At 41.5% G+C, this 26,633-nt stretch overlaps 1 protein-coding gene across 4 annotated transcripts in view; it reads left to right on the top strand.

Annotated features, from left to right (window-relative positions):
* The window catches only part of abr (ABR activator of RhoGEF and GTPase), a 117,245-nt gene that overhangs the window by 54,382 nt on the left and 36,230 nt on the right, over positions 1–26,633 (top strand). For all 4 annotated transcript variants that reach the window (XM_062988581.1, XM_062988582.1, XM_062988584.1 and 1 more), the window contains exons 5-12: positions 8,914–9,021; positions 10,228–10,291; positions 16,298–16,350; positions 16,874–17,014; positions 23,463–23,584; positions 24,384–24,552; positions 25,279–25,401; positions 26,425–26,500. In XM_062988581.1, coding sequence (XP_062844651.1) covers positions 8,914–9,021; positions 10,228–10,291; positions 16,298–16,350; positions 16,874–17,014; positions 23,463–23,584; positions 24,384–24,552; positions 25,279–25,401; positions 26,425–26,500 — 856 coding nt within the window. The remainder of the gene's footprint in view (positions 1–8,913; positions 9,022–10,227; positions 10,292–16,297; positions 16,351–16,873; positions 17,015–23,462; positions 23,585–24,383; positions 24,553–25,278; positions 25,402–26,424; positions 26,501–26,633) is intronic.

The following is a 26,633-nucleotide window of genomic DNA, read 5'->3' on the forward strand; positions in this document are numbered from 1 at the left end:
GGGGTTAGTTCATATCTAAAATACTATGTAGTGCACTATGTAGGGAACATAAATCCATTATCTGATATACAATTTAGCGCACTATGTAGGGAACCTAAATCCGTTAAATAATACGCTACCTAAAGCATTATGTAAAAACATAAGTCTATTATCTAATACACTATCTAGTGGACTAAGTAAGGAACATAAATTATTTTCTAATATACAATCTAGTGCACTATGTATGTAACATAAATCTATTATCTTGCACACTACCTAGTGCACTATGTAGTATGTAGTACACATTAATGTGTTTGTGATGTGAACAGTTAGCTAAGTAGCTCAGTTAGCAGTGTGTGAGAGGTTTTTTAGTTTTTTCAACTTGGGGTGTCTGTGAATGTCAAATCTTAGTAATGCTGGAAAACCAGGGAACCAAATCCCTGCAGTCATGTTCCTAAATCTTAAATAGAGACGAATTCACCGATTCGAAAAGTGTCGAGTCAGTGGGCAGCGCAGATGCTTTTCCCGCGGCTGATCGTGGGTCGCATCGTTAATGACCGTGTGTGTGTGTTTGTGTGTGTGTGTGTGTGTGTTCGGGATTATAGCCCCATATAATAATAATAATAATACATTTTATTTATATAGCGCTTTTCAAGATACTCAAAGACGCTTTACATAAGACAAATAATCAAAACAAATACGTACATACACCATACAAATCATAGTACAAAATCAAAATAGTACATCAACATCAAGAATAATTAAGATAAAAACAAAGAGAGCAGCATAAGACAGTTCATTAAAAATTAGCTAAATTATGAGAGAGAACAACAAATATAGAACAATTTCTTAAAATTAGACAGAAACAGGACAGATTTACATGCAATCAGGAAACTGAAAACTTTACAAGTTTTAGGATCTAGGACTTCACATTTCTGTCGTGATCTAAGTATAAAAACTATTAAAAAGAATAGCAAAAATAAAAGCATTTATTTTGTGTTGTTACAAGTTAAATGCCACTCTGAATAGATGAGTTTTGAGAAGTGACTTGAATTTGGACAGGTCAGGACAATCTCGTAGGTGTTTGGGGAGAGCATTCCATAAAGATGGAGCAGCTATGGAAAAGGCCCTGTCACCCCAGGTCCGGTGCTTGGTCCTAGAGGGTATGGACAGTAGGTTAGCCTCAGAAGAGCGAAGGCTACGGGAGGGAATGTGCTGATGGAGCAGGTCGGTGAGGTAGGATGGGGCCTGATTATGGAGAGCTTTGTGAGTGAATAGAAGAATTTTGAATTGAATGCGTTGAGCAACGGGAAGCCAATGAAGTTTTTGTAGAACAGGTGTAATATGATCACGGGAGCGAGTATGAGTAAGGAGGCGAGCAGCTGAATTCTGGATATACTGAAGTTTTTTTAGGATTTTGTTAGATGTACCATAAAGGATGCTATTGCAATAATCAATTCTGGATGTAATAAAAGCATGAATCAAGGTTTCGGCGGCAGAAAAGGAGAGTGATGGACGTAGACGTGCTATGTTTTTTAGATGAAAGAAAGCAGTTTTGGTGATGTGATTTACATGGCGGTCAAAAGAGAGGTTGCTATCAAAAATTACACCAAGATTTCGGATGTTAGAAGACGGAGACAAAGTGTCATTATCAATGGTAATTTGAAAATTTTTTGTGGTTTTTGCCAGGGTTGTAGGACCTACGATGATCATATCTGATTTTTCACAGTTTAATTTGAGGAAATTAGCTTTCATCCACAATTTCATTTCAGTGATGCAATTTGTCAGAGTGGAGTGAAGTTCAGTATTAATGGATTTGGAGGAGATGTAAAGCTGAATATCATCAGCATAGCAGTGGAAATGTAAACCATGCCGACGTATGATGTCACCAAGGGGGAGCATATAAAGAATAAACAAAAGGGGACCTAACACTGAGCCTTGGGGAACGCCTTGGGACAGTGGAGCAATGGCAGAACTACAATTGTTGATATTAACAAACTGTTGTCTGTTTATGAGATATGACCTTAACCACAAAAGGGCAGTACCAGTGATGTTGACAGAGGATTCAAGGCGGGACAGAAGAATGGAGTGATTAATGGTGTCAAAAGCTGCAGTAAGATCAAGGAGGACGAGAATATTAATTTGTCCAGAGTCTGAGGAAAGAAGAAGGTCATTTGTGACTTTGAGGAGGGCTGACTCAGTGCTGTGCTGGGGGCGGAAACCAGACTGAAATGATTCAAATAGATTATTGGAATTTAGGTGATCTTTGAGCTGTGAGGCAACAACACGTTCCAGTATTTTCGACAGAAATGGAAGATTGGAAATGGGCCGAAAGTTACTCATAATGTTAGAGTCAAGTCCAGGTTTTTTAAGTATGGGAGTAACAGCAGCCAATTTGAGTGATTGAGGGACTGAGCCAGAACTAAGAGAGGAATTGATTATCTCTGTGATAAGTGATGAGATAACTGGAAAACAACCCTTAACAAGTTTTGATGGAGCAGGATCCAAAACACAAGTGGAGCTTCGCATCCCTGTTAAGATCTCAGATAGGTCCAAAAGAGACACAGGTGAGAACTGAGACAGAGGCTGGGTAATAAATTGAGATGAGATAGGCGGAGAAACAGAGATGACAGGGGAAACTGTCAGAAAATTGTGGATATTCTCAACTTTTGTTTGAAAAAATGAGAGGTAAGAGTTACACTTGTCAACTGTAAAGGAATTGGTAGTATTGTCAACTGGTTTGAGAAGTTTATTTATTGTGGAAAAGAGAGTCTTAGGATTTGTTGATCCAGCATGTATGAGTTCGGAATAGTAAGTGGATCGGGCTGCCGTAAGAGCGTCTTTGTAATGTTGAAGATAATCAGAATAAATCTGATAATGTACTGTTAGACCGGTTTTCTTATAAAGTCTTTCAAGCTGGCGTTTACGGGATTTCATTTGGTGAAGCTCAATTGTGTACCATGGTGCGGAATGACTAAATGAAACAAATTTGGTTCTCAAAGGAGCCAGCTCATCAAGACATGAGGCGAGTATGTCATTATAGTAATCGACAAGGTCAGATGAATTACTAGACAGTACAGGACAGACAGACATCTTTTTAACAAGAGAATCTGAGAAAGCAGAGGGAGAGATATATTGAAGATTCCTGAAGGATATTTTACGTTTAGCTCTAGTGATGGGCCTAGTGACCTCAATGTCCATGATGATTGTCAAATGATCAGAGACAGTAAGGTCATGGCTGGACGGCTGATGAACTAGGACACCAGTAGAGCAGACAAGGTCAAGAGTATGACCTTTTTTATGAGTTGGAAAATGTATATGTTGTGTGAAATTAAAACACTGTAACAATTCCAAAAATTCCCTGGCAAATTTACAGTTGTTGTCATCAATATGGATGTTAAAATCACCCATAAGCAGTACAGAGGATGAGAGGCCACTAAGCTGGGTTAAAAAATCTGAAAAATCAGAGAGAAAGGAAGCGTTTGGCTTTGGCGGACGATAAACTACAGCAGTGACCAGAGGAGTAGGCCCTGACAACTTGAAAGCCAGGTGTTCAAAAGAAAGAGCAGCAGGAAAAGACAAAGTGGTTATTTTAATATCATCCCTATAGACTGCAGCAACACCACCACCTCGCCCTTCCATACGAGGTTCATCAATATACGAGTATCCCATTGGCGTGGTCTGATTTAACGTAAAATAATCCAAGGGTTTATGCCAAGTTTCAGTGAGACAGAAAAAGTCTAGTTCACTGTCAGATATAAATTCACTGAGTACAGTACTTTTTGTGTTGAGTGAACGAACATTAAGCAATGCCATTTTCAAGTGGTATTGTTGTGTAGTTGGCTGTGAGGAACGAGGAAGAGAACGGAGATTTGCTAAGTCCACTCCGCGTTTCCCATCCCACTCCGTGGACAGCGTTGTCATGGAGACTACACCGCTACTGGTGTGCAAGGCAGCAGCGCTCTGATGACGTGTTTGCGGAGCGACAGTGCGCACGGCTGACCAGAAGGATGGAATAGCGTTACCGTTTCGAAGATAAACAAGCTTTCTCCGGGAGCCCCTGTGAATATAACGAGGCCGGCGAAGGAGTCCAAGCTGTTTGATGACTGAAATACAAGATGGAGTAGTGCAGTTGTTGAACTTCCTCAGCTGGTCAACGGAATAGTTCAACATCGTGCCGATCCCAGGAAAACTCATCCACCGTTCACCACCGGCCGCAGACGCGATGTACAGTAGAAAGAACAAAAAGTATCAAAAGCACAAATAAAAGTATCAAAAGTAACTTAAAAGAAATAGATCCACAAGGTGTGTAAAAAGATGAAAACGAAAAACGATAAAAATACAATAAAATACGGTAAAATACGGTAACGGTAGCGGCAGCCAAATGCGCCAGCGTCCACCATCACCATGGCAATAAAAACAATAAAGAACTTAATACAGTAAAAGCACACAGCTGTAGTCAAGTGTTACATCTGGTACAATATGAGATTTAACCAAACGTAAAATAGCGCTAACAAGTTAGCATTTTGTGTAAAGATACTAATTGCTATAGTAACGGTAACAATTGTATTTAATTACAAGTAAATTTGTAACTAAAGCGCTGTGATATACTCACTAAACATTTACAAACAACTGAGAATATAAACGCCACTACTTACAGACAATGCTTCTGTATTATATTGCAAGATAATTATTTATATTTATTATTATTGTTTACATTACTGACTACGCTACCCCGCGTTCTTTTGCCGTAAAAGTCACATCATATGCTGTACTTTGTCCGTCCATCCCTGTTAAAATGTGCTCATGTTCTCGTGCCGGTCACAGATGAGCCTCGTCTGTTTCTCGTTCGGGTTGAGTAGACGGGCAGCGCCAGAATGAACCCCCCTGCGAGCGAGCTGATTCCTTTAATTGTTTTAATGAATGCCCGGGAAGCCGAGGGAAGAATTAGAATGAAGTCTGCAGGGCTTCTGTTTTGTACAATTGCATTTAGGGGAGTGTGTGTGTGTGTGTGTGTGTGTGTGTGTGTGTGTGTGTGTGTGTGTTTGGTAAATGCAGCGTTCGTTAACCCCAGTTATTTTGTGTTTTGTGTGAGTTAAAACATTACAGACATCCTTTAAAATGAGGGTGGGCTTGGCGTTGGCTTCTTTGGCTTCTGGTCACATGGTCAAGAGCTCATTTTGGAGTGTATATATAATATATATATATATATATATATATATATATATATATATATATATATATATATATATATATACACAGTGGGGGAAATAAGTATTTGATCCCCTGCTGATTCTGTAAGTTTACCCCCTTACAAAGACTTGAACAGTATAATTTTTATGGAAGGTTTATTTTAACAGAGAGAGACAGAATATCAACAAAAAATCCAGAAAAAAAACATTAAATAAAAGTTATAAATTAATTTGTATTTAATTAAGGGAAATAAGTATTTGATCCCCTACCAACCAGCAAGAATTCTGACCCCCACAGACCGGTTATGTGCCCATGAGGCACACAAATTAGTCCTGTCCCTGTATAAAAGACTCCTGTCACAGAATCAGTTTCTTCCGTTCAAATCTCTCGACCACCATGGGCAAGACCAAAGAGCTATCAAAGGACGTCGGGGACAAGATTGTAGGGCTACAAGACCATCAGCAAGAAGCTTGGTGAGAAAGAGACCACTGTTGGTGCGATAATTCGAAAATGGAAGAAATACAAGATCACAGTCAATCACCCTCACTCTGGAGCTCCATGCAAGATCTCACCTGGTGGGGTAAGAATGATTCTGAGAAAGGTGAGGTCAGTCTAGAATTACACGGGAGGAGCTTGTCAATGATCTGTCTTGACAATCTGACTGTTCAAGTCTTTGTAAGGGGGTAAACTTACAAAATCAGCAGGGGATCAAATACTTATTTCCCCCACTGTATATATATACACATACAGTGTATCACAAAAGTGAGTACACCCCTCACATTTCTGCAGATATTTAAGTATATCTTTTCATGGGACAACATTGACAAAATGACACTTTGACACAATGAAAAGTAGTCTGTGTGCAGCTTATATAACAGTGTAAATTTATTCTTCCCTCAAAATAACTCAATATACAGCCATTAATGTCTAAACCACCGGCAACAAAAGTGAGTACACCCCTTAGTGAAAGTTCCTGAAGTGTCAATATTTTGTGTGGCCACCATTATTTCCCAGAACTGCCTTAACTCTCCTGGGCATGGAGTTTACCAGAGCTTCACAGGTTGCCACTGGAATGCTTTTCCACTCCTCCATGACGACATCACGGAGCTGGCGGATATTCGAGACTTTGCGCTCCTCCACCTTCCGCTTGAGGATGCCCCAAAGATGTTCTATTGGGTTTAGGTCTGGAGACATGCTTGGCCAGTCCATCACCTTTACCCTCAGCCTCTTCAATAAAGCAGTGGTCGTCTTAGAGGTGTGTTTGGGGTCATTATCATGCTGGAACACTGCCCTGCGACCCAGTTTCCGGAGGGAGGGGATCATGCTCTGCTTCAGTATTTCACAGTACATATTGGAGTTCATGTGTCCCTCAATGAAATGTAACTCCCCAACACCTGCTGCACTCATGCAGCCCCAGACCATGGCATTCCCACCACCATGCTTGACTGTAGGCATGACACACTTATCTTTGTACTCCTCACCTGATTGCTGCCACACATGCTTGAGACCATCTGAACCAAACAAATTAATCTTGGTCTCATCAGACCATAGGACATGGTTCCAGTAATCCATGTCCTTTGTTGACATGTCTTCAGCAAACTGTTTGCGGGCTTTCTTGTGTAGAGACTTCAGAAGAGGCTTCCTTCTGGGGTGACAGCCATGCAGACCAATTTGATGTAGTGTGCGGCGTATGATCTGAGCACTGACAGGCTGACCCCCCACCTTTTCAATCTCTGCAGCAATGCTGACAGCACTCCTGCACCTATCTTTCAAAGACAGCAGTTGGATGTGACGCTGAGCACGTGCACTCAGCTTCTTTGGACGACCAACGCGAGGTCTGTTCTGAGTGGACCCTGCTCTTTTAAAACGCTGATTGATCTTGGCCACTGTGCTGCAGCTCAGTTTCAGGGTGTTGGCAATCTTCTTGTAGCCTTGGCCATCTTCATGTAGCGCAACAATTCGTCTTTTAAGATCCTCAGAGAGTTCTTTGCCATGAGGTGCCATGTTGGAACTTTCAGTGACCAGTATGAGAGAGTGTGAGAGCTGTACTACTAAATTGAACACACCTGCTCCCTATGCACACCTGAGACCTAGTAACACTAACAAATCACATGACATTTTGGAGGGAAAATGACAAGCAGTGCTCAATTTGGACATTTAGGGGTGTAGTCTCTTAGGGGTGTACTCACTTTTGTTGCCGGTGGTTTAGACATTAATGGCTGTATATTGAGTTATTTTGAGGGAAGAATAAATTTACACTGTTATATAAGCTGCACACAGACTACTTTTCATTGTGTCAAAGTGTCATTTTGTCAGTGTTGTCCCATGAAAAGATATACTTAAATATCTGCAGAAATGTGAGGGGTGTACTCACTTTTGTGATACACTGTACATACATATACATCTGCACCGCTTATATTCACCTGCTAGTGTGCTAGAGTTCAAGCTGTAAAAAGTGAATGCCCATGTTTTACTAATGGGATCTCCAACAAGCTGATAGTCAGGCGTCCATATACTTTATTAAGATTATATGAACATACGCAAAATTTCCCCCCTTTTATCTTCCAATTTAGACATGTCCAATTCCCGATCTGATCAAGGACTTTCAAATACCCACATCTGTGCCGCTTCTTATATATATGTATAGTAGTGATTGAATACAATTTCAGTATTAATTACTGATTAAGGGCCTCACTCAGGGGCCCAACAGACTCGGTGTAGGCTTGTAGTTTGGGCTTAATTTGAGGTTCCATCGCTGCCCTGTTAATACTGTTCTTTTGGTACCTCACAGGCACTGCAGCTTCTACCTAAATACTAACCAGCACAAGCAGTATTCTTTATTTGTTGTTTTGTTGTGTGTGTGTGTGTGTGTGTGTGTGTGTGTGTTTTTTTTTGGAAGGAGGTTGGGGTGGGTAAGACATGATGCTATTAGTTGGGAAGGCAGATGGTGGTGTAATTACAGGCTCCTTACAGCTCTGAGACTCATGACAGTTCTGCTACAGTAATACAATAACAGAAGAGAGAGCGAGCGAGCGAGAGGAAGAGTAAATGAGAGACAGAGTGAGAGTGAGTGAGGGAGCAAAAGAGTGAGGGAGTGAAGCAAGAGAGTTTGAGAGAGCGAGAGAATGAGAGAGCGAAGATGTAAGACAGCATGGATGTGAGAATGTGAGGATGTGAGATTATGTGGCAGCAAGAAAGTAAGGATGTGAGAGAGTGAGAATGCAAGAGTGAGGATGCGAGATCAAGGGAGCAAGAGAGTGACTGAGTGAGAGAGTGTCTGAGAAAGCGAGAAAGTGAGTGAGCAAGCAAGAGAGTGAGGGGTTGCTAGAGTAAAAGAGCGATGGAGCGATTGAGAGAGGGGGATCAAGAGAGTAAGGATGCGAGAGAGTGAGAATGCAAGTGTGAGAATGCGAGAGATCAAGGGAGTGAAAACCTGGGGTAAGTTTCGGAAAGTCCAAAGAACCGCATGTCGTCCCCAGACAGGTGCGCCAAACAACATTCTACAGCAAAGTATGGTGGTGGGAGCATCATGGTTTGGTGGTCATTATATGAATAAACTGATCTTATTGGCCGAAAAACTATATTTGGATGTTACCGGGACAACGACCCTTATTAATATAACATTAATTACGGTCTAAGGTAAGGAGGCAAAATTGAACCACGGTGCTGCAGAATGGCTTTCTGATCACAAGGTCACATGATCTACTAAATTTCTATTGGTCAACCCTCTCTGTGTTTCAGGCCAGCCAGCTGGGCGTATACAAAGCCTTCGTGGACAACTACAAGATGGCGATGGAGACGGTGGAAAAGTGCAGCCAGTCCAACTCCCAGTTCCAGAAGATCTCCGAGGTGTGCTCAGTGCCCCCCTGACATACCCCCCCCCCACACGATTAGTAGTCATTAGCGGATGATGTAATGTAGTGTGGGTGTTGCACAGCCCCGCCCTAGGTTGCTAATTGCTATTTCTCTCACTGTAATATTAGCGTTGGGTTAAGACCGATGTGTCAATCCGAACGCCTTCTTTTTGTGTATATAACGCGAGAATCGGCGTGGCTTATGTTTAAATCCTGACCAGCACAAGCGGTATTCTTCATTTTGTTGTTCTACTTTGATTTACCTCCTTAAGATGTGAGGTTTCACCGCCACTTCGTTAATCACTCATCAGGGCCACAAGCAACATCTCTGGGCCGTCTCGACATTACCGCTCTTTCGGCTTCTGCTTTAAATCCTGACCAGCACAAGCAGTACTCTTCATTTGTTCTATGTTGATTGAGGTTTAGACTCTTTTTACAACCTCAAGATGTGAGTTTTCACTCGTCAGGGCCACAAGCAACGTCAGGCCGTCTCAAAATACCGCTCTTTCGAACTTCTGCTTAAATACTGACCATTTATTATTATTATTATTATTATTATTAATAATTATCATATTTTATAACTATTATTATTTCTATTCTCATCTTTGTTATTATTGTATTTTTACTTTTATTATTATCATTATTTTGATTTTATTATTATCATTATTATTTTTGTATTTTATTATTTTTATTTTTGTATTATTATTTTTATGTTGTTGCTATTATTGTTAATTATTATTATTACTAGTCTTTTTATTGTTATTATTATATTATTACTATTATCATTATATTATTATTTTAATTATTTTTATTATTATAATTATTATTGTTATAACAAGCAGTACTCTTCATTTGTTGTTAATTTTTGATTCGCTCGAGGTTAAGACTCCTGTTACAGCCTTAAGATGTGATGTTTCACCGCCACCCTGTTATAAGTGGTGTCAAAAGGTCTTAACATAACGTTCTTTCGGTACGTCACAGGCACAGCGGCTTCTGCTCAAATACTGACCAGCACAAGCAGTGCTCTTCATTTGTAGTTCTGTTTTGATTCAGAGGTTAAGACTTACAGTCCTACAACATGAAACAAGTGATTTGGTAAAAACGGAGCACTGTAGGGAAAAGAGCTGCTCTGTGGGGGGCGGGGGGTGTGAATAAACCCTTTGTGATATTTATAAATAATACGATCTCCTTTGTTCAACAGAACCTCATAGTCAAAGGACCCAAAGACTCCAAAGAAAGCAGAACCACCACTGTCACCATGGAGGGTAAGTCAAGACCACCAAGGTCCACATCACGATTCATTGGTCCTCAAGAGGGTCAGACAGAAAACGTCCTTTGTACTGTTTATTTACGCTACGTTGCCGAAAGTATGTGGACATCTCGGGACAGCTCTATTCCAAAGCCATCTCTGTAAGACAGTCGACGTTCCGGTTCATCCCAAAGGAGCTGAGGTCAGGGTTCTGTACAGGCCACTGAACTCCACATCAGACTCGTCCAACCACGTCTTTATGGACCTCTTTTTGTGAATGGGAGGACCTATACACCTGTTATTTGGTTAAATAGGGCAGCGGGAACTCAGCGGTTGGACTAGTAATCAAAAGGTTGCCAGTTCAAGCCCCACCAATGCTAAATTCCATATAAATGTAATGCTAAATATCCAAAGTGACTTACAGTGTACAGTCTAAGCAATTGAGTGCTAAGGGCTCTGCTCAAGGGCCCAACAGTGGTGGGGTTTGAACCAGCAACCTTATGTGCTTAGTCCAACTGCCCTATAAGCTTTCCAAAGCGACTTACAGTACTATGACAGTATACAGTCTAAGCAATTGAGAGTTAAGGACCTTGCTCAGGGGCCCAACAGTGTCAACCTGACTGGTGGGGTTTGAACCAGCGACCTTTTGATTACTAGTGCAGTACCTTATCTGCTAGGCTACAACTGTCCAACAAATTCAGGGCTAAGGGCCTTGCTCAAGGGCCCAACAGTGGCAACCTGGCAGTGGTGGGGTTTGAACCAGCAACCTTTTGATTACTAGTCCAGTACCTTAACTGCTAGGCAACAACTGTCCAAGCAATTCAGGGTTAAGGGCCTTGCTCAAGGGCCCAACAGTGGCAACCTGGCAGTGGTGGGGCTTGAACCAGCAACCTTATGCTTACTAGTCCAGTACCTTAATTGTATCTGCTTCCACTGGGCTCATGCACAGACTCAGTTGGGATGGGTGCAGAATTTGGGCTCCTACAGTCCTCCTTCCCGACCGTCCGAGGGCGTCTCTCTTCCGTTCAAATACCAGCACGAGCAGCCGTGAGAGAGGGACAGTGATGGAGAGAGAGCGAGAGAGAGAGAGAGAGAGAGAGAGAGAGTGAAGCAGAGCTAATGAGTAAGAGGAGTCCCCGGGACCAGACAAAAGGGGGTAAACCGAGCGAGAGAGAACCAGGCGAGAGAAAACCGAAGGGAGACGGACTCGAGCGATGGAGATCCTCCTGGTGCTCCGACTCTGCTGTAACTGCACTTACGGTAAACATGCCGATAGGTTCTGTGTTCTGTAGCGGGCGTTTTGTTCCTGCGGATCGCAGGATGAGGATGGAATTTTAAACTAACTGAACTGTTCATGTTCAGTCAGGCTCATGCTGGCTTGCACTGAGCTGCCTTCGAGTGCCTCTGATTTGGCTGTTTGTAGTGTTTTCGAATGCGTAGATGCGGTCGCATTATGTGTGTGTGTGAGAAATAAGTAGCGTCGAGCGTCTCCGGCAGCCAAAATCTGATCTGTCTTATTTCTTTGCGTTTGTGTTTGCTTGCATTTTTGGCGTCTTCTTTGGAACCCACCATATCTCAAAACTGTTATAATTGTTATAATTTAGTTTAATATTATTATTATTACTATTCTTTTCATTGTTATTATTATATTATTACTATTATCATATTATTATTTTAATTTTTTATTATTATCATTACTATTATTATTATAATTATTATTCTTATTTTTCATTATTATTATCATTATTATTATCATTATTATTATTATTGTTATTATTATTATTATTGTTATTATTATAACTATTATCATTATTATTATTATTATATTATTATTATCATTATTATTATCATTATTATTGTTATTATTATTATAACTATTATTATTATTACTATTATCATTATTATTATTATCATTATTATTATTAGTAGTATTATTAGTATTATTAGTATTATCATTATTACTATAATTATTATCATTATTATTATTATTAATTATTATTACTATTCTTATTATTACTGTTATTATTATTATCATTATTTTATTTTATAATTATCATTATCATTTTTATTAATATTTCTATTATTTTTATTTTTATTTTTATTATTATCATTGTTATTATTTTTATTTTATTATTATTATTTTCAATGTTATATTATTATTATTATTATTATATTATTACTATTATTATTATTATTGTCATTATTATCATTATTATCATTATCATTATTATTATCATGTAAAGAAAAGCAGACGCTGTAGGGAGCTAAATAGAAGCTGGCATGGACTGGGTCTCTTTACAAACAAGTCACGTTTGCATTCTGCAAGATGTCATGTCCAGTCTCTGGGTTGCTGCCCAGCGTAAGTGGACTTCGGTCAGACCGTCAGAAGAACTGCACGTTTCTGTCCAGAAAAATCGATTCATGAGCAGTTTAGAATTCTGAATGTAGGATTAAAAGGTTCCTGTGAACTCTCAGTGAAAATGCGGATATATCAGTATTACAACGTTAAAATCGGTGATAACCTAAATACAGGAGTGGTTTCAATTTGTTATGGCTGGGTTTACTTTTAGGAACGTAATGCAGACTCTAAACCAGGTCAGACCTTGCCTTGGTGCAGGCTTTGGTTTGGTTTTGATTCTGCCCCCCATAAATAGGGCACCGCAGTCACTCAAAAATACAAACAGGGAGGAGCAATGACTCTAAAACTGGCGTAGCAACAGAACAGTATAGACTGAATGGATTACTTCTCAAAGTCTATACTGTGATGTACTGGCATCCTGCCCAGGGTGTTTCTGTGGCTCTAGCAGTTCCCGGCACCTGATTTCCTGGCTGTGTCCCAAACTGCACTATACGTGATGCTATTTAGTACAGTGGTGTGTGATTTGGGACACAGCCGCTTAGAATGCATATAGAACTTTAGGCAGCTTTCCAGTTTCCTGTCAGTGATTGTGTCATGAGACTAAAACAAGAACGTCAGATGCAGAAGTTCGACGTTGACAGCAGCCATCTGGACCCAGAAATGGAAACGGGAACTAAACGCAATACTTCAACTTCTGAACACGTTCTGCATCTGAGCTTCCATCTTCAGAATGAGGCTTTAATGGGTTCTGTTACTGATAAGGAACATCTCAAAGCAAAAATATATTAAGTTCAGATCTTTTAACCACACCCGTCAGTATCAGATGTATAAAATCAATCAAAGCTTCTTTCCCACTCTAGCATGTCCATAAATATATGGTCTGCATGGACCCCTGACCTCAATGCCATCAAATTCTTTCGGGATAAATTGGAAAGTTCCTGTCACTGGTGCCTCAGTTGAGTTGAGACTGTTAAAGCTGCAAGGGTGAAGGGGGGGGGGGGGGGGCTCATCAATGGTCATGGTTTGGGGATTGGGTTTTGAAAGTACACATGAAAATATACACACATCCACAATGTCTGAGCTGTTATTGGAAAACAATCACTAGTGTTATAATAATAATAATAATAATAATGATAATAATCATAATTAATAATAATAATAATTATTATTATTAGTAGTAGTAGTAATAGTAGTTTTATTATAATAATAATAATTATTAGTAGTAGTTGTAGTGTCAATAATATTATTCTTCTAATTTTTATCAATTTTATTATTATTATTATTGTTACGAATGGTATTATTATTACTGCTATCATTATTATTACTATATTATTATTATTATTATTATTATTGTTACAAATGGTATTATTATTACTAGTATGAATACTAGTAATACTAGTATTCTAATTATCACTTATTATTATTATTATTATTTCAAGTATAAATATTATTATTATTATATTATTATGATATACAATATTATTTTATTATTATTATTATTGTGGTTAATATTATTATTAGTATATTATTATTATTATCATTGTTATTATTACTGCTATCATTATTATAACTTCATTATTATTATTATGATTATTATTATTGTTATGAATGTTATTATTACTAGTATCAATAATATTTTTGTAATTATCACTATTGTTAGTATTATTATTTCAAGTATAAATATTAGTATTATATTATTATGATATACAATATTATTTTATTATTATTGTTGTGGTTAATATTATTATTACTATATTATTATTATTATTATTATTATCATCGTTATCAATATTATTATAATATCATTATTATTAATTTTAGTATCAATATTATTATTCTAATTATTATCACTATTATTGTTATTATATTTATTATTATTATTAATTCCCATTATTATTGTTATTATTATGTTTGTTAATATTATTATTTTATTACTGTTGTGATTGTTATTATTATTATAGCTAGTATCAGTATTATTATTATTCTAATCATCACTATTATTATTATTATTAGCATTTCTTTTTCCATCGTTATTATTATTATATTATTACTAATATACCATTATTATTTAAGTTATCAATTATTATTTTTGTAAATATAAATGATTATTTTGTCTGTAATACATTTTACACTGGAGCAGTTGCTGTACCTAAACCCCTCCAAATGTCTGTACATTTTAAAAAAGTCGTTCAGTAATTTATTTCATTAGCCGTTAGCTACAGAAGTCGATCATGTGTGAATAATTCACGCATTATTAATGATCTGTATGAAAGTAGAACGACATGAGAAGGAATAAGAGAGAGAACGTCTCTCTTCTCTGTTTGAAGTTGTGTTATGGAGTATGAGGCTGTGCTGCCTGCGCTTGCATCATATATTCTAATATATTCAAATCCCCTGCAAAGACTTCGGCTCTGCCTGAATTACAGCCACCTCGCAGGATTTTGGACTATGCCTGTGGGAATTTGGGAATCCAGAAAAATAGGAAACCCTTTCCTAAGGTATCCCCAAAGTAGAGGTAGTGATAGCTTCAAGATTTTAGAACGGGAACCTGTGGTCATGTGACGTACTCAAACTGTACAGACTGGAGTTTCTGTTATCATATTTATTCACTTACACCACCCACACATTCTCTTCAGGGGTTCTGTAATCAAATTTAAAAGGGAATGAGTGTCTCAATAATTACAGCGGTCTATTTTTTACCCGGCGCACGCTAGCGTTTATGTGCTTGTTCTTTACGCTATATGCCTAAAACTATGTGGACACCTAAACAAGAGGTGGTTAGACCTCAAGTTCCAAATTTTACTCCCTATTTCTCCCAATCTGCTGCTGGGGACCCCAACGACATCCAAGAGGGGGGTGTATACCTCGATGGGTTTGCGCCACGCCCCAATCTCTGCGCTCCTCCACTTTCTGTATAGGCGCCCTGGGCAACCAAGATCCTTACACAGCGTTCATAACCCCACCCCTTAGTCCGGTCTTTCCTACCCAGCAGACTGGAGGCCAATTTTGTCTGCTGCAGGCATTGTGCCGGCTAGGGCCGCCCAGCAGAGCACGGGATTCGAACCCGGGAGCTCAGAATCTCGACGCTGGTGTGCTAGCGGATTATCCTGCTGCGCCACCTTGGGGATGAATTGGAACTGCTAATGTGAGCCAGGCCTTCATGCTCAACATACTTGACCTCACAAATGCGGTTTTGAATGAACGCCTTCTTAAAAGGGAAAGACTTTTAAAAGACTACGTTATAGTTGCAAAAGGTGGCCTCCCACTTCCTTCCACTCCTTGCATCTATAACAGTCTTAGATCATGTCTGCCAAAAGTAAGTGGACACCAAACTGTTATGCCATCGGACCTCCTATTTCTAAGATTTTGGAGTTTGTGTGTGGGAATTTGTGCTGTTTGTTTAAAACAGCATTCAGAAAATTAGGACGTCAGATTGGACGAGATAGCCCAGCTCACAGTACGCGTTCTGATTCATCCAGAATAGTCTTAATAAGTTTAAGGTCAGGGGGTTGTGCAGGTCACTCCTTACTGGTCCTTCCAGTAAGTCCAGGAAGGGGTCTGATAGACTGTCTACATACTTTTGGCACTGTGGTGAACATGTCCATGGTAGAAGTTCTTAATGTATTCTATGTCCCCCCCCCCCCCCCCCCCACACCCTCACAGCTCTCCTGTACAAACCCATCGACCGTGTGACTCGCAGCACCCTCGTCCTTCACGTAAGTACCAAACGCTCGTCTCATCTTTTTTGGAACTGTGTGTTTTCGAACCCCGACCCGCAGGGTCCGCACATAGCTGTCGGGTAGCTCTTACGCATCAAAAGCGACGTTTACGTAACCCGAAAACGACCACGCGGTCTTACTCACCCGCACACGCGCCCACACGCGGCGGGATGAGGAATGCGAAGTGCACTTCACACGAAAACGTGTGTTTGTGGGCGGAGTCTTTTCCCCTGTCAGTGGGAAACTCGCAGCCTAAACCATTAAGTACTAAATAGTATTAAAATAGTAACCACACCAGTGGTTGTGTGCTAATTTGATTAATGTGGATTGGAACACAGCCGTACTGTAGATGAATATGCACCGCTGATTCGTTTGTATACTGTACATGAGGTCTGCGAGATCTGCTCTATTTGGCCGAAAGTATTCGGACACCTGATCATGAGCTCACATCAAGCTCATGGTCAGGTGTCCACATACTTTTGGCCATATAGCGTACTGAACCATATGTCCGTTCATCCAGGATCTCCTCAAGCACACCCCTAAAGAGCATCCGGATTTCGCCCTGCTTCAGGACGCGCTCCGAATCTCCCATAATTTCCTGTCCAGCATCAATGAGGAGATTGACCCGCGCAGGACCGCCGTCACCACGCCCAAGGGGGAGGTACGTATATGTGTTTACAAACCTATTTTCATTTACCGCCGCTTTCGTTGGTCATGTGACTCTTAACCGATTAAAACCAAATTCCAGTCAGGCCTGAGTGATCCTTTACCAGACCTGAGAGTACTGCTGCTTGAGACCTCTACTGTTTGGTCAAGGCATTGGCACGAGTGGTGGAGGAACGCATAGAGCTAGCGTGACTCTCTGTGCATAATATGGTTTTTTTTTCAATGTATGGATTTTTCCCAATTTTCCTCCCAATCTAGTCATATCTGATTAGCCGACCTGCGTGCAGTAGAGTATGGAATAGAGTTCCATATTGTGCATGGAGAGTCAAGCACCGATGTCCATTATCCCCCGTCTATGTGCAGGCAGCATTGACCATTACCCAACCCGTGTGCAGTAGCCCCTGGCTTCTGTTCACCTCCGGGAGGCAGGGTCGTATAGAGATCCATATTGTGCATGGAGAGTCAAGCACCGATGTTCATTATCCCCCGTGTATGTGCAGGCGCCATCGACCAGCCAGCGGAGGTTGTAATTGCGTCATTCTCCCACCCCTGGAGATATACTGTATATATACACACACACACACACATATATATATATACTGTATATCAAAGTGTATATGTAATGTTATATATAATTATGTGGCTATGTAAATAATTTATGTGGCTACGTAAATAAAACACACACATATATATATATATTGCTATGTATATACATATGTGTGTATATATATATACTGTATATATATATATATATATATATATATATACAGTGTATCACAAAAGTGAGTACACCCCTCACATTTCTGCAGATATTTAAGTATATCTTTTCATGGGACAACACTGACAAAATGACACTTTGACACAATGAAAAGTAGTCTGTGTGCAGCTTATATAACAGTGTAAATTTATTCTTCCCTCAAAATAACTCAATATACAGCCATTAATGTCTAAACCACCGGCAACAAAAGTGAGTACACCCCTTAGTGAAAGTTCCTGAAGTGTCAATATTTTGTGTGGCCACCATTATTTTCCAGAACTGCCTTAACTCTCCTGGGCATGGAGTTTACCAGAGCTTCACAGGTTGCCACTGGAATGCTTTTCCACTCCTCCATGATGACATCACGGAGCTGGCGGATATTCGAGACTTTGCGCTCCTCCACCTTCCGCTTGAGGACGCCCCAAAGATAGTTTTTATCTAATAGTTTAGGTCTGGAGACATGCTTGGCCAGTCCATCACCTTTACCCTCAGCCTCTTCAATAAAGCAGTGGTCGTCTTAGAGGTGTGTTTGGGGTCATTATCATGCTGGAACACTGCCCTGCGACCCAGTTTCCGGAGGGAGGGGATCATGCTCTGCTTCAGTATTTCACAGTACATATTGGAGTTCATGTGTCCCTCAATGAAATGTAACTCCCCAACACCTGCTGCACTCATGCAGCCCCAGACCATGGCATTCCCACCACCATGCTTGACTGTAGGCATGACACACTTATCTTTGTACTCCTCACCTGATTGCCGCCACACATGCTTGAGACCATCTGAACCAAACAAATTAAACTTGGTCTCATCAGACCATAGGACATGGTTCCAGTAATCCATGTCCTTTGTTGACATGTCTTCAGCAAACTGTTTGCGGGCTTTCTTGTGTAGAGACTTCAGAAGAGGCTTCCTTCTGGGGTGACAGCCATGCAGACCAATTTGATGTAGTGTGCGGCGTATGGTCTGAGCACTGACAGGCTGACCCCCCACCTTTTCAATCTCTGCAGCAATGCTGACAGCACTCCTGCGCCTATCTTTCAAAGACAGCAGTTGGATGTGATGCTGAGCACGTGCACTCAGCTTCTTTGGACGACCAACGCGAGGTCTGTTCTGAGTGGACCCTGCTCTTTTAAAACGCTGGATGATCTTGGCCACTGTGCTGCAGCTCAGTTTCAGGGTGTTGGCAATCTTCTTGTAGCCTTGGCCATCTTCATATAGCGCAACAATTCGTCTTTTAAGATCCTCAGAGAGTTCTTTGCCATGAGGTGCCATGTTGGAACTTTCAGTGACCAGTATGAGAGAGTGTGAGAGCTGTACTACTAAATTGAACACACCTGCTCCCTATGCACACCTGAGACCTAGTAACACTAACAAATCACATGACATTTTGGAGGGAAAATGACAAGCAGTGCTCAATTTGGACATTTAGGGGTGTAGTCTCTTAGGGGTGTACTCACTTTTGTTGCCGGTTGTTTAGACATTAATGGCTGTATATTGAGTTATTTTGAGGGAAGAATAAATTTACGCTGTTATATAAGCTGCACACAGACTACTTTTCATTGTGTCAAAGTGTCATTTTGTCAGTGTTGTCCCATGAAAAGATATACTTAAATATCTGCAGAAATGTGAGGGGTGTACTCACTTTTGTGATACACTGTATATATATATATATATATATATATACAGTGTATCACAAAAGTGAGTACACCCCTCACATTTCTGCAAATATTTTATTATATCTTTTCATGGGACAACACTATAGAAATAAAACTTGGATATAACTTAGAGTAGTCAGTGTACAACTTGTATAGCAGTGTAGATTTACTGTCTTCTGAAAATAACTCAACACACAGCCATTAATGTCTAAATAGCTGGCAACATAAGTGAGTACACCCCACAGTGAACATGTCCAAATTGTGCCCAAAGTGTCAATATTTTGTGTGACCACCATTATTATCCAGCACTGCCTTAACCCTCCTGGGCATGGAATTCACCAGAGCTGCACAGGTTGCTACTGGAATCCTCTTCCACTCCTCCATGATGACATCACGGAGCTGGTGGATGTTAGACACCTTGAACTCCTCCACCTTCCACTTGAGGATGCGCCACAGGTGCTCAATTGGGTTTAGTCCATCACCTTTACCTTCAGCTTCCTCAGCAAGGCAGTTGTCATCTTGGAGGTTGTGTTTGGGGTTGTTATCCTGTTGGAAAACTGCCATGAGGCCCCGTTTTCGAAGGGAGGGGATCATGCTCTGTTTCAGAATGTCACAGTACATGTTGGAATTAATGTTTCCCTCAATGAACTGCAGCTCCCCAGTGCCAGCAACACTCATGCAGCCCAAGACCATGATGCTACCACCACCATGCTTGACTGTAGGCAAGATACAGTTGTCTTGGTACTTCTCACCAGGGCGCCGCCACACATGCTGGACACCATCTGAGCCAAACAAGTTTATCTTGGTCTCATCAGACCACAGGGCATTCCAGTAATCCATGTTCTTGGACTGCTTGTCTTCAGCAAACTGTTTGCGGGCTTTCTTGTGCGTCAGCTTCCTTCTGAGATGACGACCATGCAGACCGAGTTGATGCAGTGTGCGGCGTATGGTCTGAGCACTGACAGGCTGACCTCCCACGTCTTCAACCTCTGCAGCAATGCTGGCAGCACTCATGTGTCTATTTTTTAAAGCCAACCTCTGGATATGACGCCGAACACGTGGACTCAACTTCTTTGGTCGACCCTGGCGAAGCCTGTTCCGAGTGGAACCTGTCCTGGAAAACCGCTGTATGACCTTGGCCACCATGCTGTAGCTCAGTTTCAGGGTGTTAGCAATCTTCTTATAGCCCAGGCCATCTTTGTGGAGAGCAACAATTCTATTTCTCACATCCTCAGAGAGTTCTTTGCCATGAGGTGCCATGTTGAATATCCAGTGGCCAGTATGAGAGAATTGTACCCAAAACACCAAATTTAACAGCCCTGCTCCCCATTTACACCTGGGACCTTGACACATGACACCAGGGAGGGACAACGACACATTTGGGCACAATTTGGACATGTTCACTGTGGGGTGTACTCACTTATGTTGCCAGCTATTTAGACATTAATGGCTGTGTGTTGAGTTATTTTCAGAAGACAGTAAATCTACACTGCTATACAAGCTGTACACTGACTACTCTAAGTTATATCCAAGTTTCATGTCTATAGTGTTGTCCCATGAAAAGATATAATGAAATATTTGCAGAAATGTGAGGGGTGTACTCACTTTTGTGATACACTGTATATACAGTGTATCACAAAAGTGAGTACACCCCTCACATTTCTGCAGATATTTAAGTATATCTTTTCATGGGACAACACTGACAAAATGACACTTTGACACAATGAAAAGTAGTCTGTGTGCAGCTTATATAACAGTGTCAATTTATTCTTCCCTCAAAATAACTCAATATACAGCCATTAATGTCTAAACCACCGGCAACAAAAGTGAGTACACCCCTTAGTGAAAGTTCCTGAAGTGTCAATATTTTGTGTGGCCACCATTATTTCCCAGAACTGCCTTAACTCTCCTGGGCATGGAGTTTACCAGAGCTTCACAGGTTGCCACTGGAATGCTTTTCCACTCCTCCATGACGACATCACGGAGCTGGCGGATATTTGAGACTTTGCACTCCTCCACCTTCCGCTTGAGGATGCCCCAAAGATGTTCTATTGGGTTTAGGTCTGGAGACATGCTTGGCCAGTCCATCACCTTTACCCTCAGCCTCTTCAATAAAGCAGTGGTCGTCTTAGAGGTGTGTTTGGGGTCATTATCATGCTGGAACACTGCCCTGCGACCCAGTTTCCGGAGAGAGGGGATCATGCTCTGCTTCAGTATTTCACAGTACATATTGGAGTTCATGTGTCCCTCAATGAAATGTAACTCCCCAACACCTGCTGCACCCATGCAGCCCCAGACCATGGCATTCCCACCACCATGCTTGACTGTAGGCATGACACACTTATCTTTGTACTCCTCACCTGATTGCCGCCACACATGCTTGAGACCATCTGAACCAAACAAATTAATCTTGGTCTCATCAGACCATAGGACATGGTTCCAGTAATCCATGTCCTTTGTTGACATGTCTTCAGCAAACTGTTTGTGGGCTTTCTTGTGTAGAGACTTCAGAAGAGGCTTCCTTCTGGGGTGACAGCCATGCAGACCAATTTGATGTAGTGTGCGGCGTATGGTCTGAGCACTGACAGGCTGACCCCCAACCTTTTCAATCTCTGCAGCAATGCTGACAGCACTCCTGCGCCTATCTTTCAAAGACAGCAGTTGGATGTGACGCTGAGCACGTGCACTCAGCTTCTTTGGACGACCAACGCGAGGTCTGTTCTGAGCGGACCCTGCTCTTTTAAAACGCTGGATGATCTTGGCCACTGTGCTGCAGCTCAGTTTCAGGGTGTTGGCAATCTTCTTGTAGCCTTGGCCATCTTCATGTAGCGCAACAATTCGTCTTTTAAGATCCTCAGAGAGTTCTTTGCCATGAGGTGTCAAGTTGGAACTTTCAGTGACCAGTATGAGAGAGTGTGAGAGCTGTACTACTAAATTGAACACACCTGCTCCCTATGCACACCTGAGACCTAGTAACACTAACAAATCACATGACATTTTGGAGGGAAAATGACAAGCAGTGCTCAATTTGGACATTTAGGGGTGTAGTCTCTTAGGGGTGTACTCACTTTTGTTGCCGGTGGTTTAGACATTAATGGCTGTATATTGAGTTATTTTGAGGGAAGAATAAATTGACACTGTTATATAAGCTGCACACAGACTACTTTTCATTGTGTCAAAGTGTCATTTTGTCAGTGTTGTCCCATGAAAAGATATACTTAAATATCTGCAGAAATGTGAGGGGTGTACTCACTTTTGTGATACACTGTATATATACATATATATATATATATATATGTATATATATATCTCAAAGTTGTGGCTGTGTGGCTGTGTAAATAATTAATGTGGCTACTTAAATAAAACACTCACACATGTATATACACATCTGTAATTATACTATTGCCCAGCCAGCAGAGGTCGCAATTGCATTGTTCTCCCACCCTTGGAGGAGAATTTGTCACTAGCCAGTAAACTTGCCCCACCTGCCATTAAATCTGTCATTTATCATTAATGGACGGTTTGTTCTGGGTTTAATTTGACTTCCCTGACGGATTCATTAATATTCAGGACATATGGGAGTTAATGGAGATAAATTGGAACCGGGGTGTGTGGAGGGGGAACAGGAAAGGGTTCATAATCCCGAATTCAAGCCGGGCAATCAGAGCCAAATGAAGACGTATCAGAGGTTATTGGACTGCATTTATATGCAGCCCTGTGTAATACATCAGTACAGTCATCAAATTCAGAATGAATAACAGCACCCCGTCCCGCGTGTTACCGAGGCGTCAGCTCTCCACTCACGATCATGACGTCTCTTCACATTCCTCATGCTGATGTCTCCCTGTTCGCTCAGTTCTCTCACTGAAGCTCGTCAGACGAGCGTGTTCACAAGTCGTTGACGTTAAGTTCTCCGCAGGGAGTGACTCCGCCCCTCAGCATCTGCCTCTGAAGAACAGCTCAGAGATCTACTGCAGTCTAATAGTGTGTGTGTGTGTGTGTGTGTGTGTGTGTGTGTGTGTGTGGGGCAGGTTCGTCAGCTGGTGAAGGACGGCTTCCTAGTAGAGGTATCAGAAGGCACAAGGAAACTTCGGCATGTCTTCCTCTTCACTGACCTTCTGCTCTGTGCCAAAATAAAGAAGACGGCAGTAGGGTAGTTATGCCATTCGCACACACACACTTTTCTTTCACACACGTCCCAATACTTTTATACTTTTGTACCACTTTACCCCTCAAACAACACAAAATGCTCACATGTACTGCTTAACCCCTCAAACATACACACCAAATGCTCACATGTACCGCTTTACCCCTCAAACATTCACACAAAATGCTCACATGCACCACTTTACCCCTCAAACATTCACACAAAATGCTCACATGTACTGCTTTACCCCTCAAACGTAACACAAAATGCTCACTTGTACCGCTTTACCCCTCAAACATAACACAAAATGCTCACATGTACCGCTTTACCCCTCAGACATTCACACAGAATGCTCACATGTACTGCTTTACCCCTCAGACATTTACACAAAATGCTCACATGTACTGCTTAACCCCTCAAACATACACACCAAATGCTCACATGTACTGGTTTACCCCTCAAACATTGACATAAAATGCTCACATGCACCACTTTACCCCTCAAACTTTGACATAAAATGCTCACATGTACCGCTTTACCCCTCAAACATTCACACAAAATGCTCACATGTACCACTTTACCCCTCAAACATAACAGAAAAAGCTCACATGTACTGCTTAACCCCTCAAACATTCACACAAAATGCTCACATGTACTGCTTTACCCCTCAAACATAACACAAAATGCTCACTTGTACCGCTTTAACCCTCAAACATAACACAAAATGCTCACGTGTACCGCTTTACCCCTCAAACGTTCACACAAAATGCTCAAGTCTCTCTTCTGCCCGTATTTCCGCTGCCAGGAGGAACCAGCAGTACGAATGCAAGTGGCACATCCCGTTGGCCGACCTCACCTTCCAGGCGCTGGACGACTCCGACTCCTGCACGCACGTCCAGACTCTTCCTGAGCACGAGATAGAAGAGATGAAGATCAAGATCTCGGTCATTAAGAACGAGATTCAGAAGGAGAAGGTCTGCACCAAATTCTCACCTCTTTTTTTGTCCCCTTATCGCTCCCCTTGTTGGGGTTATTAGCGCTGGGGCTCAAAATTGGTCCTGGTCTATCATGGCAGTTTATAAAGGACAACATGTATGAGCCAAAAGTATGTGGACACCTGCCCATGAGGTTATTGGACATCCCATTACAAAACCATCAACATTAATATTGAGTTGTGTATGTGGGAATTTGTGCCCACTTTATGGAGAAGCCTTTATCCGTTCAGGCACTCCCTTTGGACAGTAAGGCCTGGCTTGCGGTCGGCATTCCAGTTCATCCTAAAGCTGTTCAGTGGGTTTGAGGGCTCTGGGTAGACTAGCACACACCCCCTCTAACTCATCTAAATCCACCAACCACACAGTCGTCCCACCCTCAGGCACGGCCGAGCCAGTGCGTTAGACAGTTGTACCAACACATGGAATCTATTCCAGGGTTTAGTCAATTGAGAGCTGACCTGAGAAATGACACCTTGCTCACTTTAGGCTCTTGGGTTCGAATCCACGGTAGTACTATCTACATACAGACGTGATTGGCTACGTCACTGGATTGGCGTCTTGTCTGCGGTGTGTTCCAGCACTGTGCCCGGTGATTCCAAGGAAACAGGACCCACCACGACCCTGACTAGGATAAACTAGCGAAAAAATGAAAGTGAAATGAAGTAAAAAAGAACTTTAATTTTGCCTGTCTGTATCGTTTGACAGAAATCGCAGAAGGGCCAGAGCCGGAACGTGGAGCGCCTGAGGAAGAAGATGAACGAGCAAGAATCCTATCTGCTGCTGCATTCTCCCACAATCCCCTTCCGCATACACAACAAAAACGCCAAGGTAGCGCACGATACACTACACTGTCAAACGGTGAATAGACAGGTGGCGAGATTGACGTATTGAATACACAATTGAGCCAAAACACCACTGGTCACATATGGTCACATGGGCTGATGGTATTTATTTGTAATTCACGAGTATCCACCGACAGTGGTTTGAGGAGGGACAGGCCATGAACTGCTGACAGGTTGTTGGGCGGCCAAGACTCATTGATTCCAAAGTATCCGAAGTCTATGGGTGTGTTCGAAAACCTAGCGAGCTGCCTTGCTGTCTTACTGCCTACATAGGCAGCTGCCTCAGTAGAATGGATTCTAATAAGTCATTGACTTATAAGGCAGGTTAATCTAAGGACGCTTCCGATGCTCACTTGTTCTTGAGTCAAAATAGCATTAAAATTTAAGATATCTTACTAGTGAGCATATTAAGGCATCTAGGATTTCGAACAGCCTCCTTCTCGAGAGCGAGCGTAGGATGACGTAAAATGCTGCCTATGTAGGGAGCTCACTAGGTTTTCGAACACACCCTTTGTCATCTGGGATGAACGAACAGAAGGGCTACTGTGTCTCAAATGGCATATAATTAGGTGTGCCGCCACTTTGACACATGCAATCACCGGCTGCGTTCTCAGAGAGACGCATCACGTACATAGAAAATCACTATACCCTTCGTAAATCATCCATCACTAGGACAGATGCCTGGACCAGACAGCAGAGGACGCAGCTGTACGGGTTCGATACAGCCGAGTGGACCTTCCGTAGGCTGTCTTACCTTGCTTCTGTGCAGATGTACCGCTTTTATGCTCGGTTTTTACCGCTTTCTGCTGTGCTCAAGGTTTTACTTGATTGATCCTGCCTGATTGAGACCAGTGGATTAAATGTCGAGTACTTTAAAAGAGAGAATAGGATTCTGCATTTGTCATACCTCTATTCTGTTCATAGTTTGTCCACTAGAGGGCAACCTTGTTCTTGTTAATATTGCTTATAGCTCCCTAAGAACTCCCGTTTTCTCTTGTTTTCCTTTCAGAGCTACTTGTTCCTGCTGTCTTCAGATTATGAGAGGTCAGAATGGAGGGAGAGCATTCAGAAGCTCCAGAAGAAAGGTTAGAAAATGCAACAAGATCCAATTGGCTAATTTGAGACAAAAGCTAAATCCTAATTGGCTCAGGGTGCAGGCAGACCCACTTCTTTTGGGCTGAGTATTCCTTTCTATACATTGTACACTATACTGCCAAA

This window comes from Trichomycterus rosablanca, chromosome 26 (assembly GCF_030014385.1).
Source record: "Trichomycterus rosablanca isolate fTriRos1 chromosome 26, fTriRos1.hap1, whole genome shotgun sequence".
Classification (NCBI taxonomy): domain Eukaryota; kingdom Metazoa; phylum Chordata; class Actinopteri; order Siluriformes; family Trichomycteridae; genus Trichomycterus; species Trichomycterus rosablanca.